The 18,858-nt window shown below is 41.5% G+C and overlaps 1 protein-coding gene across 1 annotated transcript; it reads right to left on the reverse strand.

Annotated features, from left to right (window-relative positions):
- On the reverse strand, positions 1 to 16,864 carry LOC109472080 (limulus clotting factor C-like). Its single transcript, XM_019771654.1, has 17 exons — positions 16,779 to 16,864; positions 13,900 to 14,041; positions 13,118 to 13,290; positions 12,331 to 12,423; positions 11,234 to 11,419; positions 10,237 to 10,446; positions 9,382 to 9,567; positions 8,372 to 8,545; positions 7,237 to 7,413; positions 6,333 to 6,530; positions 5,794 to 5,881; positions 4,831 to 5,105; positions 4,224 to 4,357; positions 3,244 to 3,408; positions 1,912 to 2,039; positions 1,141 to 1,345; positions 1 to 286 (listed from the first exon to the last, which is right to left on the reverse strand). Exons 1-17 carry the CDS (start codon positions 16,792 to 16,794, stop codon positions 101 to 103), a joined length of 2,736 nt encoding a protein of 911 aa, XP_019627213.1. The 5' UTR covers positions 16,795 to 16,864; the 3' UTR covers positions 1 to 100.
- Positions 16,865 to 18,858: the final 1,994 nt, after the last annotated feature.

Below are 18,858 nucleotides of genomic sequence, written 5' to 3' on the forward strand. Positions count from 1 at the left end.
GACCGTTTCCAAAATCATATCCAGTTGCTTGAGTAGCTGTTTATGGTGTATCTTATTACCTAGATCTCCAACCATGACTACCAGTGGCACGAACATGTGTTCAAATGAAACTATCAATCCAGCGGACGAATTTGACGAGTTTGACGTATCCGCCGTACTGCATGGGCAGACCGCAGCCCTCAGGACTGCCCCAGCTCACCAGCCCCTCCAACACCCATCTCTTCTCCTCCCCTTCTCCCGTCTGGAACACAATGGGCCCGCCACTGTCACCTGCACAGGCGTCCACCTGAAAACACAGATAATATTTACAACGGTCCAAGATGTTGATATATCATAAAGGGTATCATCTTACATTTGTTACCAGAAATTATACCTTATTTTTTTAAAGAATCATTGTGATTTACTTCAACTTACTTCAAAGAAGCCATGTGACAAGCTTCACTGGGTCAGTCTACTGAGGAAGACCAGAGTGACTGGTCGAAAGCTCTAGGTGAGAATTTCTTGTGTTGGACCAAAAGTTTTAACTCAAAACATGTAACTACGTACGTATACCAACACAGATGAACTTTCATGATACTTACCGTCATCTTTTTGGGAATGTCCTACCTTAATATTTTTTAGAACAAAATCAAATCTTGGTACCTACAAAAACTGGTCAAGACATTCTCTTGAACGGTTTTAATAATAATTGTATTTGGAAACCTTCTCCCAGGCACCATTGTAATCCAAAACCGTATTAGTTATTAGCTTAATATCTTATATACCACAGTAGATAGTAAAAAAAAGTGAATTTTGAATTTTTCGTAGGTCTTTAAATCTTTCTGCAACAAAGTTGAAACATCGAGGAAACATAGGAGGCATCGATGTAAATGGGGCAAATTATGTGTGTATGAACCTGTATTATGTATCGTTCATGTATTATACTTGGTTGTCATTTGCCATACTGAATCATATTATTTTACAAACGTACCATTATGTTATTCTGATGTTAGGTGATGTCCTTTCCTCTGTTTTTTTTTATTCCAACACGTAATCAAAAGAGATGGTAACGACACACTCAAGTTTTTAAAACTTATATTAAAGCCGCCACCTTTCCTCTCTTAAAAAAAAACAAAACACTTAACATGTGTAGTTCCTAACCTTCCCTTCCTCGTACCCAGCGCAGAACATGTTCCTGGTGACCGTCAGTCCGATGTTCTTCTCGGCATAGGCGGCCTCACACGTGTCGGGGTCGATAACCGGCACACGAGCGTGCTTCAGCTGGGCCGCCACCTCCCCGGTCTCCGTGGTACCCCAGCCGATAGCCACTCCCTCCGAACCCGCTCTCAGGTGTTTCTGTGCCGTCCTGTTCAGCATCGATGGTATAGTTAGTAATCTTCAAGCAGAGGTTTAGGCTTCGGCTTATTTTTGGCGTGTTTAGGCATTTTAACGGGCTCTCTTTTTTGTACTGGGACTTTGCCAATATGTCAGGTAGACTGCTATTGCCCCATCTATATGTCGCTATTTAAAGGCATCCAACGTAATTTGAGGGCGGTATTAATAAAGACAAATAATATAATGAGGACATCAGTCTTACTGCCGTTTACTGTCATTTCTTAGCACATTTTCGTCGTCATTTCATACTTTAAGCATTATAAACAGCCCAGGAACAAGCTATATGGGGCGCCTCTTTGTTTTGGGGCACCACCCATAAATTGCTAGAACCAGTCTATGATACGAAACAAGCATTTCCCGTCAGCGACATCACATTTGCCTCACAGATACCAGTGACTGATTCAACTTCTTACTACATTAAAAGACCAGGAAATCCAGTCTTGCCGTCCCGAAATTGCACTGGGTGCCTTTAAGACCCCAGTTCGTCCTTACAACGCAATTACTTAGACGCCACACAGTAAGGATAAATGTACGTACTGTCTTGTAGGCAGACAGACAGGCCGGACCCTGTCCGTTAGGGTGGCTCTCTTGGACAGCCGGATTAGCGCCACGTCATTGTCCAGCGTGAAGGGTTCAAACTGCCGATGGACATGGATCTCATCAACCTGAGGTAGCAAAAGACTGGTTAGTGTCAACGGTTTTGTTTAACACCACGGGAGTGTTTACTAATATATATGTTATTTGTCGTCGATGAAGGTTATGCATATGAGATACACAAGAACTTTGTCACCTGACAAATAAGGATCTGTACCATTCACGTATACGTACATCTTTGTGATAATGCCATGTTGATTTGATTTTATGGTTGGCATTCGCCCGCGAATAAAATTGCGCCCCCCCCCAAAAAAAAAACATTTTCCATTATAGATTCTAGCGGCTATTCTTACTTATTCCATTCATGTAACACTTCTTGTGATATCAAATCTATATGCACCATGTTAAGGTTAAGGATTTCTGATATGTATGTACAAACTATTTCCCACAAGTTAAATGTTGATTCTGGTAAGCTAAGGTTCTACAAAAAATGTAAAACGGCACATTCTATGGAAAAATACCTGGATTTAATCGATTTTAACATTCGCTCTGCAATAAGTAAATTACGAATTAGCGCACACCCTCTCGAAATTGAGAGAGGGCGATATAAGAAGCTCCAAGTGTATGAACGAATTTGCAAACATTGTACGTTGAATACGGTGGAAGACGAAACGCATTTTATATCAAATTGTACCCTCTATAGCAATGAACGAAATGAACTCTTTGACTTCGTCTCCAAATTCTACCCAAACTTTCACGCATATACAAATGAAAAGAAAACTACTCTCCTCTTAACATCCGAAAACCCACAAATTACAGAAAAAGTGGGACCCTTTGTCTTCCTCTGTCTTCAAAAAAGAAGTCAAACCCAGTAGTTTTCTACAAGTAGTTTCTTAATAGTTATCAGTAGTTCTATGTGTATTAATTATCTGTTTTTATACAAATGTTTCTTCTGTTCATGCAATTAGCCTTCGGGCATGAATTTGCAATAAACTTTCTATTATACTTTAAATCGTACAAAGCAGCTGCAAAATGAGCAAAGTAAACTGCGACAAAAAATATTGGAAAACGATATTTATGTTATACTCTGCCAAAATCAATTCCAGCCTTCATAACCACCTAGATTTCATAATAAAGGCAACCCTTTTTTGTTTTGACTTGTTTGACTTTTTCTATCCGCATGCTCGCATCAGTTTTGGGGTTCTCAGGGGATGTCATCCATATAATGAAATCAAGATGGCCTAAGTTACGAAGGGGCATGGCTAAGATTCATACCTGAAACTCCTGCACATAGTCGTCGTCCAGTGCCTCGTCCCGGTAGAACTTCCCCAGTTTGACCTTGATGTTCTCAAGGTTAATAACCGCACTGCTGTCTGGGAAGGTCACACAGTGCGCAGCCGTGATGATCCACTCGTCATTCAGGACAGCGCCGCCACAGATCTGAGGAAAGAGGAAGTCAGAAAGGAGGGGACCATAGGAACAGCTGGTTTGAGCACTGAAAATGAAGAGTCTATTATTCACCATACCATGGGCACTGGCGTACGTAACTAGCGAAATGGCCAAGTGGGTAGAGTACTAGTGCTCGCCTTGCATTCGGAAGGTCGTGAGTTTGATCCCCGACCGAGTCATACCAAATGCTTAAGAAATGAACTAGCCCCCTGCTGTACTATACTACGTATGGCCCAGGGCAATTGGAACGGGGATGGGCGCTGCCCTATGCGTCACTTGATGCGGGAAGAAACTTTAATTTAACTTTACAAACGTACCTAAGGTAGAAAAACAGTGTCCTGAATGTTTAAAGTTGAAACTTTTGTTCAAATACAAAGAGCTGTTCTCACGTAGAGCTTTCGACTGTCTAGGTGAGAACAGCTCTTTGTCACTCTGGTCTTCTTCAACAGACTGATCTAGTGGGACTTGTCACGTGGCCTCTCTTAAGTGGTAAACGATGTATAGTGATATATAGTAGTAGTATAGATATATAGTGGTAGTATGTGGTAAACGATGTCTGTCACGTGACAGGTTTCAGTGGGTCAGTTTATTGAAGAAGACCAGAGTGCCTGGTTGAAAGCTCTAGGTGAGAACATTTACCTGTGTTGGAACAAAAGTTTTAACTGACTACTCTAAACAGGAAATCACCTTTTGGACTTTTCCCATTTCCCCAAATATTCTGTTACGTACAATCATCCCCTTTGACGAAGTAAAATCTTGAATGTTTTCCCAAGAAAGTTAAGTGCTGAAAGACAGAGCGTACTGACCAGGTAAAAGAAGATGTGTCCGGTAGAGTTCTGCACGTTCCTGAGTATGGCTGCCTGCCACGGCCACTGTCCCTCCGCACTCACGTTACCGTTAAAGATGAAGGGAGTCTTGGCACCAGGACTCTTGCCGCAAACTAGGGACGAAAGAAGAGAATAGTACCAAACAAGGGGGTGAGAGAACAATGTCAAACTAGGGACGAAAGAAGAAAACAGTACCAAACTAGGGGGAAAGAGAACAATGTCAAACCGGAGGGGCGAAAAAAAAAGAGAACAGTACCAAACTAGAGTTCGGTCACTTCGGTGTGATGCAAATAAGGAGCTAATTTGCATAATTAACTAGGAAAGTCTGTAAATCTGCTGCATTCCATGATACATGTGCACTTGTGACATGCGTAATTGAGAACGTCAGAAAATATCAATTATGTAAATGACTAGCATAGATTATGTAAATGTGGGGGCAAATTCATAATTTACAGATTAACAGTGTGGCCGGAAACGTTTTGGGGGCAAACGGACGAAAATTCATCCACATATTAAATTAAATCAACATGGCCTAAGCAGTACGTTTTCTCACAGCTACTTGAATAGCAGGACCGTCCGTCCGTACCTGGTAAACAGGTGGGTTGTCTGCCGCTCCACTGCCCGTGACTCAGACACGTCCTCTGAGAAGGTCCGGACAGTTTGTAGAACTGCGACTCGCAGCTGTACACCAGGCGGGTGTGGAGCTTGTGGTACCCCGGGGGCAGACTGCGCGGCTCGGGGTCCCTACCCGCGGGATCGTCACCCCCCGACCCCTCCGCCGAAGGCTCGTCCGGGGTCGCCGCCGGGACGTGACTCAGGGGCCGCAGGCCGAAGAAAGTCAGAAGTCTGCTGTTAACCCTCCTGTTAGAGAACCAGAAGTATCATTATTTTTATTTTATTTATTCAATCTTCAGACAGCTGGGTATCCCATTTAATTTGCAATAAATTGATTGTCAATGGAGCCCAGTACAGTTACAGTAAAATCATTAATATGACAGAGGAAATAAACTTAAATCAAAATTTAACATAAGTAACAAAGGGTTGTTAGCCATATGTAACACAAGTAACCAAAGGTTTACATAAACAAAATATGTGATACAAATCAAAGTAAAGTAAAATCATTTACTATTTACTTATCATGGACAAGGACTAAATTTAAAGCTTGTATTTAGAACGAAGTTTAGTTTTTATATTTGTTACACCATGTATTTAAGACATTAGATTTGTTACACCATGATACTATGTGAACTCAAATAAAGACTATGGTTTGAGACCATGGAAGTTATTTGAAATTCTTTGACTACATACATGAAGGAAGCTCAACGTCCAAGTGTTTTCTATGGTTTGTTTGGTTCGTATTTCGCAGATCTTTTCTTTCTGTGGGTTTTCTTTCTGTGACAATATCAAATTAGCTAGGTAGTATTCATTTGCCAAACAGTTACAATTTGCCACCCGAGTAATAAAATATACTAGTTCGTATTTCGTCTCCCTCTTTGCGTTAAAAAATACCTCCAACAGTTCAATATAGTTGAGTAAGATTGGCACATACCGTCTGGGTGTACCAGACTGACCCTGTGCAGGCGGTAGGACCTTCCGTATGGCATTCAAAGGGGTGCCGGGGTCCTCACAAACAGCGACTAGAATGTAAAGAGATATCAAAGGGGAATCCATTATGTAACATTTTTGCACCAGAAATATTTTACTAGAAAGCTGAAAGGAACATTTGCAAAGAAAACGTATAATGTTCACCTTCAAATGATCTAGCGTACCAAATTACTGTTTGTTTATCATTATTAATAGTCATTTAAATGGTGACCAGCCCCTCCAGCTCTGTCCTGCTACATAATATAACCCAACACCACAGGGTGTCTGGCTGCTACAGCACCAGTTACCATGGTGACAGACGTCTGGTTTAGGCAAATAGACTTTATTTGTTAGGAGAAAAAGAAGAGTAGGAGGAAGAAGAAGAAACTGAGCAAAAACAATATCCTTCTGCGAAGATAAAAACCATGTGTTTTCTCTCTGCGAAGGAAAAAACAATATTTTTTCCTTCTGCGAAAGTAAACATAAACATTATGTTGGCCTTACATTTGGTGCAGACGGGCTGATGCCCGGTCCAGGTCCCGTTGGACAGACACCTCCTCTCCGGGTTACCGACGATCCTGTAGGGCGGCCGGCAGGTGTAGACCACCCGCGTCCCGGTCAGGAACGTCGGCGCCTCCGAGCCGAGCACGTTCCGGTCTGCGTTACCTACGTCACCGGGGTCATCACAGGTTGTTGCCATCACTGTAGGGGGAAAATGGTAATTGAGTGCCTGAGTGTATGTTATCTCACATTGATTATTGTAGCCCAGTTTGGTTAATCTCCAAGCAGATCCTAGGGTGGCCAAAGACAGTATCAAATTGGCAAGGCAGTACCCAAGGTGGCATATTGGACCCTCTCTGGCGGCTGGATACTGCCTGGCCAATTTGATACTGTTTTTTGTCACCCTAGGACCTGCTTGCAAATTACAGTCTGGCCAAGTACACCTAAAAAGATCATAAACTACCTACAACGAAGACAGAACAAGGCTACTCGTCTGTTTCAGTTGAAGCTGCAGTGGAGACCCTTGAACACTAGACTGCTAGTGAACAACTTTTAGAATTGTTCTCACAAATAGACCTGACTGTATGTGATAGCAGTATTACCAGAAAACTATGCTTGGTTAACAAACAGTAACAAACAACACAATCACAAAACTCGCTTCTATAGGCCGTCATTTACGCTAGATTTACCTAGCTAGAACGCATTCATTGAAAAGTATTGCTGTGTATAGAATACGTCAAAGTATGGAATCAAGTCTCAACAGTTACAGAGGTATTGAAAATTGCCGCAAGATTCGTTAACAACTATATATTCAATGGGCCAAGCAGTGTAAGCAGTATCCATTTCTGCTGAAAAAGCTGTTCTAGGATATACTGAAACTGTTGTAAAGTGTAATGCGAGGACTGACCGCAGTGTGGCAGTTCTCCAGTCCAGTTCCCAGAGGGCCGGCATTCCCTCCTCTCGTCCCCAACCAGCTCGTACCCAGTGTTGCACCGGTAGATGACGGCAGAGCCCTCCCGCTGGGGCTCTCCTTCCCAGAGTCGTGAGCCGTGCGTGGGCATGCCAGGGTCATCACACTGTTTCACTGGTCAAGAGATGCGTAGTTTAAAAAAAGCATCTTCCGTATTAAGCAAGGAGCTTTCATCACATCATGTGATGAAAGCTTCTTGTATTAAGGTATTCTACAGCTATACACTCAAACGAACAAAAGGATACATATGAATTAACCCATGTACAAGTACAGGTCTGTGTATATGAGTCACTAGATCAACATAATTGTTCAGTTTGGCGTATTACTTATCACACTAATACATGTAGTCCTAAGGTATTAATAGTCTTTGATGTATACATAATCGTATTGATGTCTGTTATAAATGTTCCTCGCCTGATTTGTGCTTTGAAAGTTCAGGGCAGAAAAAATGGAAATATTCTAAATAAGGCAATTTTTGTGATATTGACACATACTGCTTCACATTAGCACATTTGAGTCAGCATTTCATACTTAAGGTATGTAAAACTGCAGAAACAAGCCCCAAAATGAGTCCTTTATTTTCTGTGTGGTACCCTAAAATCAGCCCAGGGCCCTTTCAGTAACCATTTTCCATCAGAATCTGGGGAATTTCTGCTCCACGAGGGTCAATATAATTGGGGCAATGTGGTTTCAACTCAGTATGCAGATAAATGACTAGAATATTGGATTTGAAAAATCGGGTTTCCAAGCCCTATAACTCCATCGGATGCCTTTCTATATCCTTCCTGTTGTCCATCGCTAATTTATTTAGCACCCTTTCATAGACTTACAGTGTTTTTTTTAATTCATCAAGACGTTAAAACATAACAAGGACAGTGTGGCGCTGCACTCAAGTTTATAACTTATATTAACAGCGTCACACAACAAAATGCAATTAACATTTAAATACACAAATGACATATCTGTGCGCCGTAGTCCCACCACCCCAAGACATAAAACAATGCTAATGCTAACAAAGTTATTTGAAAATTAAGATTACATGTTAACCTATATATCATTGGCTGTTACTTACTACATCTGGGAGGTTCTCCACTCCACCGCCCGTCTGACACACACCACCGCTCCAGGTTACCCCGCGTCCTCTCGTACCCAGGGTGGCAGCTGTACGTCACAGAATCCCCCTCCACCGTCCCGGACACGACCATGTCGGCACGGGGGGCGTCTTCGGGCCGGCCGCAAGAGATCTCTGTTCAACACAAGAACCCGATTTACACCCAGATACAAACTGTAACATTTTGACAATCCCCCAAACTTACGGTTACGGATACTAAACGGTTTGTATTAGATTAACTCTTACATAGCCTACAAAACATGTCCTTCCTTACCAGTTATTGATCCATTTCCACCCATTTGCCGTTCCCTGTTGTTTTTGTCATGTGTTTTGTTATTGTATATTTGTATGTTTGGTGGTGAGTTTAAAATTAGCTATAGCTAGAGTACCTCACCACCATGTCTTGTAATATCCAAGTTGAATTGTAAATAAAAAAAAAACACAAGAACAGAAAAAAGTCGTCTGAAAAATGGTGTGCAGCGTCCTTGGTGCTGAACGTCTTTCACATGAGTTAGATTGTCAGAAAACTGGAAACTGGACAGGACTACGTTTTAAGAGGTATAAAGGATGCGAAATATATCAGGACAATCCAACGTTCACTTCAAAGAGAGACGGTGGACGATATAAACTCCCTGGCATGTTTAACCAATTGCTGACACCACGTACTCGAAACGTCGTGTGAATAAGGTCACGTGTCTGTAACCGTGACTCTCGCGAGATCACGTTGTGAAGTGGTTGGTCATTAATTATCCTGATGAAGGTGAGAGTGGTGGTTGAAAATTTGATCATTGTGAATCCTTTTATTTAAAATAAAGTTTAGCATCTAACTATGATTACGACCAACACAGATGAACTTCCATGATAGTCTTTCACATGACTTTATGTTCATATGATTTATTTATTAAAGTGAAGCAAACCTGGGTGTATTGTTACATGTTTCTCAGATAAAATAAGAAATGACAAAGACATACTGCAAACTGGGGACTCTAAGCTCCATCCTCCGTCACTCTGACATCTTCTTGTCAGAGACCCGGATGTCAGCTCGTACCCAGGGTTGCATGCATACGTCACGTCTTCGCCCTCGTCTACCTGGTCTCGTCCTCGGGGTGCTCGAATGACTGCATTTGGTGGTATGGCCGGCAAAGAACAAACGCGTACTACATAAGAGGAGAAAGATGCGATTCAAACATTTAGCATGATTGTGAAGAAGACCATGTAGATTGACTACAGAGGCATTAAACACGTATTCAATTCTTTTATACATGCATATTTATTACATGTTAACTATGACGTTGCATATTACTTAGATTAAGAACTCAACCCTCAACAAAACGAGTGAAGCAAAGTACGGAAAAATACCACACCGAATCAAAAGACAGGCGAAAAAAGCCCAGACTATGCATGATGTACAAAATGACTTATAAACTGGTGGACGTGCCAACTACTAGTACTAGTACGAGCTCAGAAGAACACCTTCAAGTATCAAAGTTCTCAACCAATATTCAAAGTGTTCAAAAACTCATTTTTCCAACAACTATCGTAGAGGTAACTCATATGCATTGCTACCAAGTACGGTAGAGGCATCATTGTTAGATAGCTTTAAACAATATTTAGAGTTAGATGTTCAAAGGTTAGGTGTAACAGGTCTTTCGGCGTAATGTAGCCATCTGCCGCCGCACCGCGTGCCTGCGAAGTTGGTGTGTTACGCCGAGTGGCGGTTATGCTGCCTGCACAGGTACAGGTATACAGAAAAAAAATACACAAAGAGTTGTAATGCATGGCATTATTAAGCATTTCTTTAAAGAATATTCACAGCCGAAACTTACCACAGGTCGGAAGGACGTCGTTCCACTGCCCATCGTACAGACAGATGATCTGAGCGCCCCCTATCAGACGATACCCGTCATTGCACCTAAATGTGAGCTGACTGCCGATGTTGTGGTGAGACGCGGGTGGTTGTTGTCGTTGTTGTTGTCGATACCCGGTTCGGACCACTGCACCGTTGGTAGGCGCGCCCGGGTCCCGGCAAACCTTCACTGTAGAACAAATCAATAGGAAAGATAGAACCTTACGTTCACAAATCACACCTTTTGTCTTAAAATTGAAAACTAAAACATATTTTGGTTGCACGCTAACTTTGATCGCAAAGTTCCAGGGTTCGAAGTACTTTTCGCAGGTTGCCCACTAGGCACCCTAAAAGAAAAGCTAGCTTGCCCATCAATGTTTCAGGTTAATTTGAGACACGATTGTTCGACTTTGATGGCAAGTATTGACAGTCCAAGGTGTTCTATCTATAGGTATTCTATATATTCTATATGAATATCCAGTGTAGCTGTATACACATGATGGTACGACAAGGTCTTGTTTAGAAGGACAGGTAATACTGTTGAATACAGGAATATAAGACCTGTTGGTTATGATATCATCTTTTTTCACATCAAATTGTTACCAATTTCATTATCTCAAAATTTGAATATGTAGGAATCTTAATCTTGTTTTTTTCGCCTATAGCATTAAATTTGGAATCTTTGGAGGATGTCATCCATAAAATAGGGCCTGCAAGCCCTTTTTCGTAAGGCGTAATCAGGCCGTTTTAGACTTCGTAATTCGTAGGCAGCCTCCGCAAAAATCAACGTAATTCGTAATTGGACATTAGCCGCAAATCGTAAAGTCGTAATCAGCTCTGAAACTTTAACGTAATTCGTAATAGGCGGCGAAAATTTTGCGTAATTCGTAATCACTACCCCCCCCCCCTTGCAGGCCCTCATAAAATTTACTTGTTGTGACTTATTAGTAAAACAAAATTATCTCCCTGTGTCTTACCACATGACGGGAGCGGGTGGCTCCAACTCCCTGACGCCTCACACCGGGACGTGCTGGAACCGCGCAGGACGTAACCGCCGTTACACTCAAACCGGACAGTTGACCCCTCCGTGTAGCTGTCCGAGGGCCTTGATCTCAACTGACCATTTGACGGAGTCCCCCGATCACGACAGACAACTTCTGGCGCTGAAAGAAGTATAAAAATATTTTTGGCGACGTCTCAGGGAGGAGCCTAATGATACAGTATTATGTGCAGTTTGCAAGAATTCTAGGAATTGTACAGGATTTTATCCACAGGCATGGAATGTGCACAGGAATGTCTCACGGCTCTGTTTGCTGACACATTCCTGGAAACCCTTGGGAAAACCTGTCTGCCCCAAATGCCCTACTTTCTGTGACCCCGGGGCTCGTTCACTATACACTCAGGGGAGGAGTGCACTGTATCTATCGTACCAAGGCTTCCTCAAAATAATGAAATCATGGCAGTACCATGCAAACAATAACCCTAACAGCAACCACCATTGCCAGTCTTGTTGGCATTTGTTTTTACTTTATAAGTACTAAGTACAAAACAGTGATTGTAACTGCTCAAACTCACAGACCTTTGCTGTGTCATCCAGGTTCCAAAATGTACAGTGTCATTAAGACCATGTTGAATTTATTATATAGATGACCGTTTCAAGAAAAGGTTTTGACCATACTGTAAATCGTACAAAGCAGCAGCAAAATGAGCAAAGATATGCCGTATATTGAAAAAAAAGTAATTGAAAAAAAAATACCAATGTCGTAGAAGGCCAAAATCAATTCCAAAGGAAAAGAAGAAAATGTGAAGAAATGAAGATGAAGATTCTATTATTCGCTATACCATACTCTATGTGTTTAGTCATTTGTTCAACCTTCATGACCACGTAGATTTCATAATGATGAAGGCAACTTTATTTTTTGGCCAAACTTTTTATTCGCACGCTCGCATCAATTTTAGGGTTCTCAAAGGACAACATCCACATAATCAAATCAACATGGCCTAATTGGCCTGATAAAAAAACATTACAAGCGTGTATTATTGTACTGATAAGTTCAAAGAACAGAGAACTGACCGACTTCGTGCTGGCAGTATCGACCGTGAAACGCCGCGGAACATTCGCAGCTTCCGTCCGGCTTACAAACACCTCCGTTCCGGCAGTTACAATCTGGAGGGTAAAGGTAGAAATCACAGATAAGAGCAATTGTATTTAAACTGAATCATAAACTTAAAAGTATTCGTTACAAAACTTGAGTTAATTAAGTTGGCTTATTGGTATCTCTTTGCCAAAACGAAATGTATGTAGCATGTACAAAGATATATTTGTTAGGAGATATTCAAAATGAGAAAGAAAATAACTAAAAGCAAAAGCAAATCTTCCTACATACATATACACCAATCTGAAAACGTTTCTTTTTATTTAAAAAACATAAAAAGTACAAGACACAGAGACGGGCATTTCCCTCAAATTGCTAATTTCAGCATCACCACATGCAGTTCCAGAATAAGCCGCTAGTCACGTCACTTCTTCCCTAGCACAAGAGCTATCTACCATACAAAATTCCTGATCCTAGCATGTCCAGATCACGAGATATGAATCAAAAACGGAAGTTCCGCTGCAGTACCATAACAAGCCGCTAAGGGGCCCAAAATCTAAGTAAGTTTGAGGTCTCGCCAAAACCTACCCACCTACATTGTACCAAAATTAAATATCAACCCAATCCATCCAAGCTGCTCAAGTTATCGTGTTGACATACAGACACACATAGGAACGCCACCGAAAACATGATCTTAGCGAAGGTAAAAATAGATCAAAATTGAATGTTTTTTCATAGGCAGTTATAAACATTTGTAGTACTGACCTAGTGTGCAGAACTTGCCGTACTTGTTGTTCGGACACCTGGCGCAGCCGTCAGACTCCCCGTACCTGACGTCACGACATTCGGCACAGTACCGGTACTGCGGACAGATCTCATCGTGATTCACGTCACCGCACGGCCGGCAGTACGGCTTCCAGCGGTAGAAAGCTGCACACCTGCGGGTAGATATTGAATACGCGCCTCGGTATTTGTTCAAAGCCTACAGATACAGTACCATTGAAGACGTCAAATGTAATTTCAGGGCATTATTTTTATTTAGTACACTAGTAATACCAGCTAAAAAGGGTCTGAAAACACTGAACATGTGGATTAATTGGACCTCCGTGGACTTGCCTATTGTTCTTGGGATTTTAAAGGATCTTCATGAGACTTCCCCAGTAAAACGCATGTTTACTTCTTTTTCGTTGTATTTTGATTTGGAAACTTTGCTTTTATTACATATGTGCAAATAGATAAAATCAGGGCATTACAACTATCCCTCAACAGAGACGGGGGGCGCCACAGACTTTCCGCAACCTATGATCCACTGCTCACGGAGTCACGTGTGTTATCTGCGTGACGTCACGGAAGCGGTGGATTGCTCATTCCTTGAAAAAGACTTGAGTTGTACAGTCAAAAATTTGGGTAAGTCCAATTTCTTGTGTTGTGGTATTATATTACTGTTCAAACTTGTTTCACAATCAATCAATGAATCAATCAATCAATCAATCAATCGGTCAATCAATCAAACAATCAATCAACCAAACCATACAGAAGTGACTCACGCCTTGTATGAGATGACGAAGCTGAGACCGGTGGATCCGCACGCACAGGACTCGGTCTCCACGTCACACAGACCCCCCACGTCGAGATCAAACGTCGTGACGCCGCTACTCAACAGCAGCAGGGCCGATACAACGGTAAGACCTGGAAACATGGCAGAGAAACAGAAAATAATTCCATGAGGTTGGTAGGACATAAGATATAGAGATTTTTTTCCTAAACTTTCTTTGCTATATCTTTGTTTCTATTGATTTCTTTTGCAAGCATTATGTTAGTTTCATAATATTCATTTATATGTATTACTGCTATATTTTTGTTTTCCGTTAATTCATTTTCAATCATTATTATTATTATTGAAAGTGTATTGCAAATACATGCCGGAGGGCTAATTGCAGTTACAAACAATATGTATGAAGAAAGAAAGAAAATACAATGGTATAAAAGGCTACGTCTAACATTACACTACATTCTACAGCATACATGGTGCTAGTTTTGCTGGGTCTGACTTCTTCTAGAATTCTTTTGAGACAATGGGAGACGAATTTATCCACTTCTTCTATAATATGTGGGTTCTTTGATTTTAGTAGTATAATTGTCAAGTCTGCAAGGAGGAGGGCCTTGTACAGGCCCTGCATGCTTCTTACTCCCTCCGGTACATTGTTTACCTTTTATACAATTCTTTACTTCAATATCCTGTTTATACCTTATTGTACATTTTTGTACAAATAAATAAAAAATAAACAGGATGAAGACAGTCGTCTCATCACGTCTTTCACCCCCCCCCCACCCCACACACACATACACACATAGCAAGATGGAGTAGTTGGGCCGTAATACTTAGTAACCTGTTGGCAGGGTAGCGGATCTCGGGGAGCGGACTAAAGCTAACAAGGCTGGACTCCAGCTAGGCTAAAGACGTATTGCTACAACAAGGAAACATGACATTAGCCAGTGCAGTGAACTTATCCTGGCACGGCGGTAACATCTTATCGCGTTCCAGAAGTGTACTTCAGAATCTGTGATTGAAACCAGACTGTGTATCGTGGGATCTTGGACACAGATTTGAAGGCATGCCAACCAGGATCAGGAACTTCCTTGTTTTGTACAGTACAGTGGTTTCTTAGTAAGCAGCGTTTTATCCAAGGCGATTTCAGGGCAGTAAACCTGAGTCAATTTCCTGGAAATTTTTTTTTTTTACTTTCATAAGTCGAATCATTGTAATATCTGTGAGGCCGAAATGCGATGTTGCTGACGTAACTGACTGTTTTATGGGTGGTACTCAAAAATAAAGAGACTCCTCACATAGCTTGTTTTTGGGTCATTTCAAACCAAACAAAAGTATAACAAAACGATGTCAGTAAATGTCGCTATCAGACATATTTCCTCATATCCAGAATATTGTTGTCGTTGTGCATCGAGCACCTTTAATAACAGGTTTGTTGTAAACACTAGCGGGCCGTCACTGCATTTTACTTGGCGGTAATCTGGTATTTCCGTCCGACATGATCTTGAACTTGACTGAACTTCCCCATGAAAGGTCATGCTGACTTCGGCAAAATTCGACTGAAGACTCACGCGACAGTACTAAGAAACTGCGAAGACAAGGAAGTACCCAGCCTCATTCGCAGACTTGTGAGGCGGCGGCGTTAAATTTTTTTTCTGGGAGCGACGCGAGTTCCTGCGACCGCCGAAAACCTCTTTTCCTGGCCTGGCAAACTCCCACGGCGGCAAAACCGTCTCTCCGCGGCATAACCCGCGTCGCTCACCGGAAAAAAATAACGAGGACGCCCCACAAGTCTGCGAAGGAGGCTAGAACTCCATTGAACTTCCTCGTGAAAGGTCATTCCAAGGAGGTTATAGGACCTCCTTGGTTATGCTGACTCCGACAAGTTTCGTGTGAAGACTTCGTGACCGAGTTGAAGCATCGAGGACAAGGAAGTACAAAGGACTCGACATCGGGAAGGAGCTTTCTGTTTGAATTAAGCTCCTAGGAGGTACCAAGGAGCTTGGAAGTACTTGGTATTCAGTGTGCCCTTCTCAAAAACCATTCAAAGAAACTGAATAGCCAACAATACGCCATGTCTGCAAGATTTCGCGCGCGTCGTCTCAACAATAAAAGAACCACAGTCTTGCAAACTCTCAAGCCAAAAGGGCAACAGGGGGTCTTTTACATTTGATTTAGCTTCGCACAGTGTCGAAAACAAGAATGCATGTGTTGAATTAGCCTCTACCAGGCTTCGGGAGGCGGCTGGGAATAGTGGAAATTGGCCAAATAGAGAGATAACATGCTGAGGGAGTTGGTCCGCTAGAGGGTACAGTTCGCCGCACTCTCTAGTCTAGACAAGGAAGTTGGTCCGCGCCCGGCATGTTATCTATCTTTTGGCCAATTTCTACTCTTTCCAGCCGCCTCCCGAAGCCTTAGTAGAGGCTAGTGTTGAATGACTGTGTAGTTGCAGTTAATATTAAAGTCCTCTCAGTGTAATTTCTTTCCGGACATTATACAGAACTTAGTTTAACTAATACAACAAGCTCAGCATTCTTATTGGAAAGTTCTATGGCCTGATAGTGATAGTCTCCACCAGACTTCTTTTGCAGGCTGAATAAATCCTAGAAATCGGCCTAAAAAGGGTATTAATTGGCGAATTTGATCGTCGATGGCCGGCCACCTTCTCTTGCCAATTAATACCATTTTGGGTCGATTTCTACGATTTATTCAGCCTGCAAAAGAAGTCTGGTGGAGACTGTAATAGTGATACGACGCGTGGATTTTCGCACGTATGGAGTTTACCCGACGATAAGTTTATCAAAAGATAAACACCAAACACAAACACTGATTAGCACAATCGTAGGCAGTGGCTAGCAGATAACTCGATCAACTCACCTTGTACATGAGTCATGGTGGCCAGTCTCAGTCACAGCGTTCTTGCACTAACCGCTGAGGAAGTTCAAGTGATGACTGCTCTTCTGAGCTTTCTTAGGAGTAAGCTTTCCGACTCATTGCGCCTGCGCACTGCTCTGACAGACAGGGGAAGGTCCTGACACCTTGTGACGTCATGCAGGGACGGGCACAATAACAGGAAGTGACGTCACGAAATTATAATACTATGGCAAGGGCTCAAGTTCCGAGAAGGCATGAGGGGTAGTCTCAGGAAATCCCTAGTTGTAGTTGGTCCAAAAATTCTATTGTAGAACATGTTGACTTGATTATAACATCTATGCGCGCACGTTTCAAAAAGTTTTCGACCATACTGTAAATCGTACAAAGTAACTGTAAAATGAGCAGATAAATTGCAAAACAAATTAATTATAATTAATCAAAATGTATTGGAAATCGAAAACAATGCTAATGTCATAGAATGCCAAAATAAAGTACAAACTTAAGGAAAAGACGATATTGTGAAGAAAGTAGAAGAGTCTATCATTCGCCATGCCATATTAGTATACAACCTTCATGACCACTTTTTTTTGCCAATTTTTTTATTCGCACGCTCGCATCAGTTTTGGCGTCCCCACAGGATGTCATCTGTATAATCAAATCAACATGGCCTTAAGATGAATAAAACCGGACATCCTTAAGGCACAAAACCTATCAGATATGATAAGCCCATCCTTCTACAGAGGGACATTGTTAAAAAAGTTGACTGACTTCCCGTTTCCTTTACAATACCTGGATGGTTCTAATCTTGACATTGTGCAAAGGAAAGGTGTGGCTGTTACAAATGTATATATCTATAGGCCACAGCAAGTACTTTTTATGGGTGACATCAGGGCTCGCATTAGTCTTTTGTCTAATTTTGAAAAAAAAAAAAACAAGAAATTTTGTTGCCTTCTGACAGTGGTTACCATGCCGAAAATGGGCAAAGGTGTCTGTTGCCATGCCGGAAAGTGGATGGTAGAGAGGAGACAAAAAAGGCTCTGATTTAATGTTTTGTTTCTTACTTTGATGCAGTGATATGTGGTGTCGGCTGTGCATATGTCATATTCCCACTGAATCAAAAATATTTGTACAATGATTGAGTCAAAATTTTAAAATGTAGGAACCTTGTTTTTTCGGCCCACCTTGTTTTTTTTTTCGATTTGAAGTCTGTGGAGGATGTCATCCATAAGGTTTATGTGCTGTGGCCCTATGGAAAATACAACGTTGGACTATTCGCAGCAATATACCATGTATTATAATCACCGTAAAACAAAGTACATGTAATTACCTTCATTAAAATGAGGACAAAGGAAGGAAAGGCTGACACAAATGCACTTTTAATGGCATATTTTCTTCAATGTGTGTGTGTGGGGGGGGGGGTATGTTGAAATACAACTGGTTTGACCTCTTGCTCTTTCCCACCCACACAACATATATAGACATTGTTTAAAGTAACTCATTGACAAGTAAAGTACACATCAACAGATCTGAGTTTGGTTTGTTAGATTGTTTACCATTGAAGAATAGTTTTATAAAGTTCCCAAAATTCCAAATAGAACGTAGGCCACACCAATTTAACCTGTTGGTTCACGGATTCGCCCACTTCATTTTTTTCTGATTTGCAAAAAAAAAAAAAAAACATTTCAGCCTCTGAATTGACTCCAAAATGCTAATATTTTGACCCTAACAGTTGAAGGAAGTCCCTTCTTTTCAGAGATGTCACAGTTTTCCATCTATCAATGCAGTGGTTTGATTAAAAGTTTGAAATTCATTGTTTGAATTACAAACAAGCCTGGTATGTTGACTTCATGGCTCCTATCATAGCATTTGGGGCTATCATAGGATGCCTAGGTCTGTTTTAATATTTTTTTCGCCTTGTCGCTTCATAGTTTTTTCTGAAAAAATCCAAGAACCAACAAATCAAATTGGTGTGGCCTTAGCAACTAATAAAAATACAGATGCTTTCATGATATTCCACCTCTTCAATGAACATGATGTATAATGTTGTATTGAGTGTATATCATACACATTGCAAACATTGCCT

The sequence above is a fragment of the Branchiostoma belcheri genome, unplaced genomic scaffold, assembly GCF_001625305.1.
Source record: "Branchiostoma belcheri isolate BF01 breed outbred unplaced genomic scaffold, Haploidv18h27 scaffold266, whole genome shotgun sequence".
Classification (NCBI taxonomy): domain Eukaryota; kingdom Metazoa; phylum Chordata; class Leptocardii; order Amphioxiformes; family Branchiostomatidae; genus Branchiostoma; species Branchiostoma belcheri.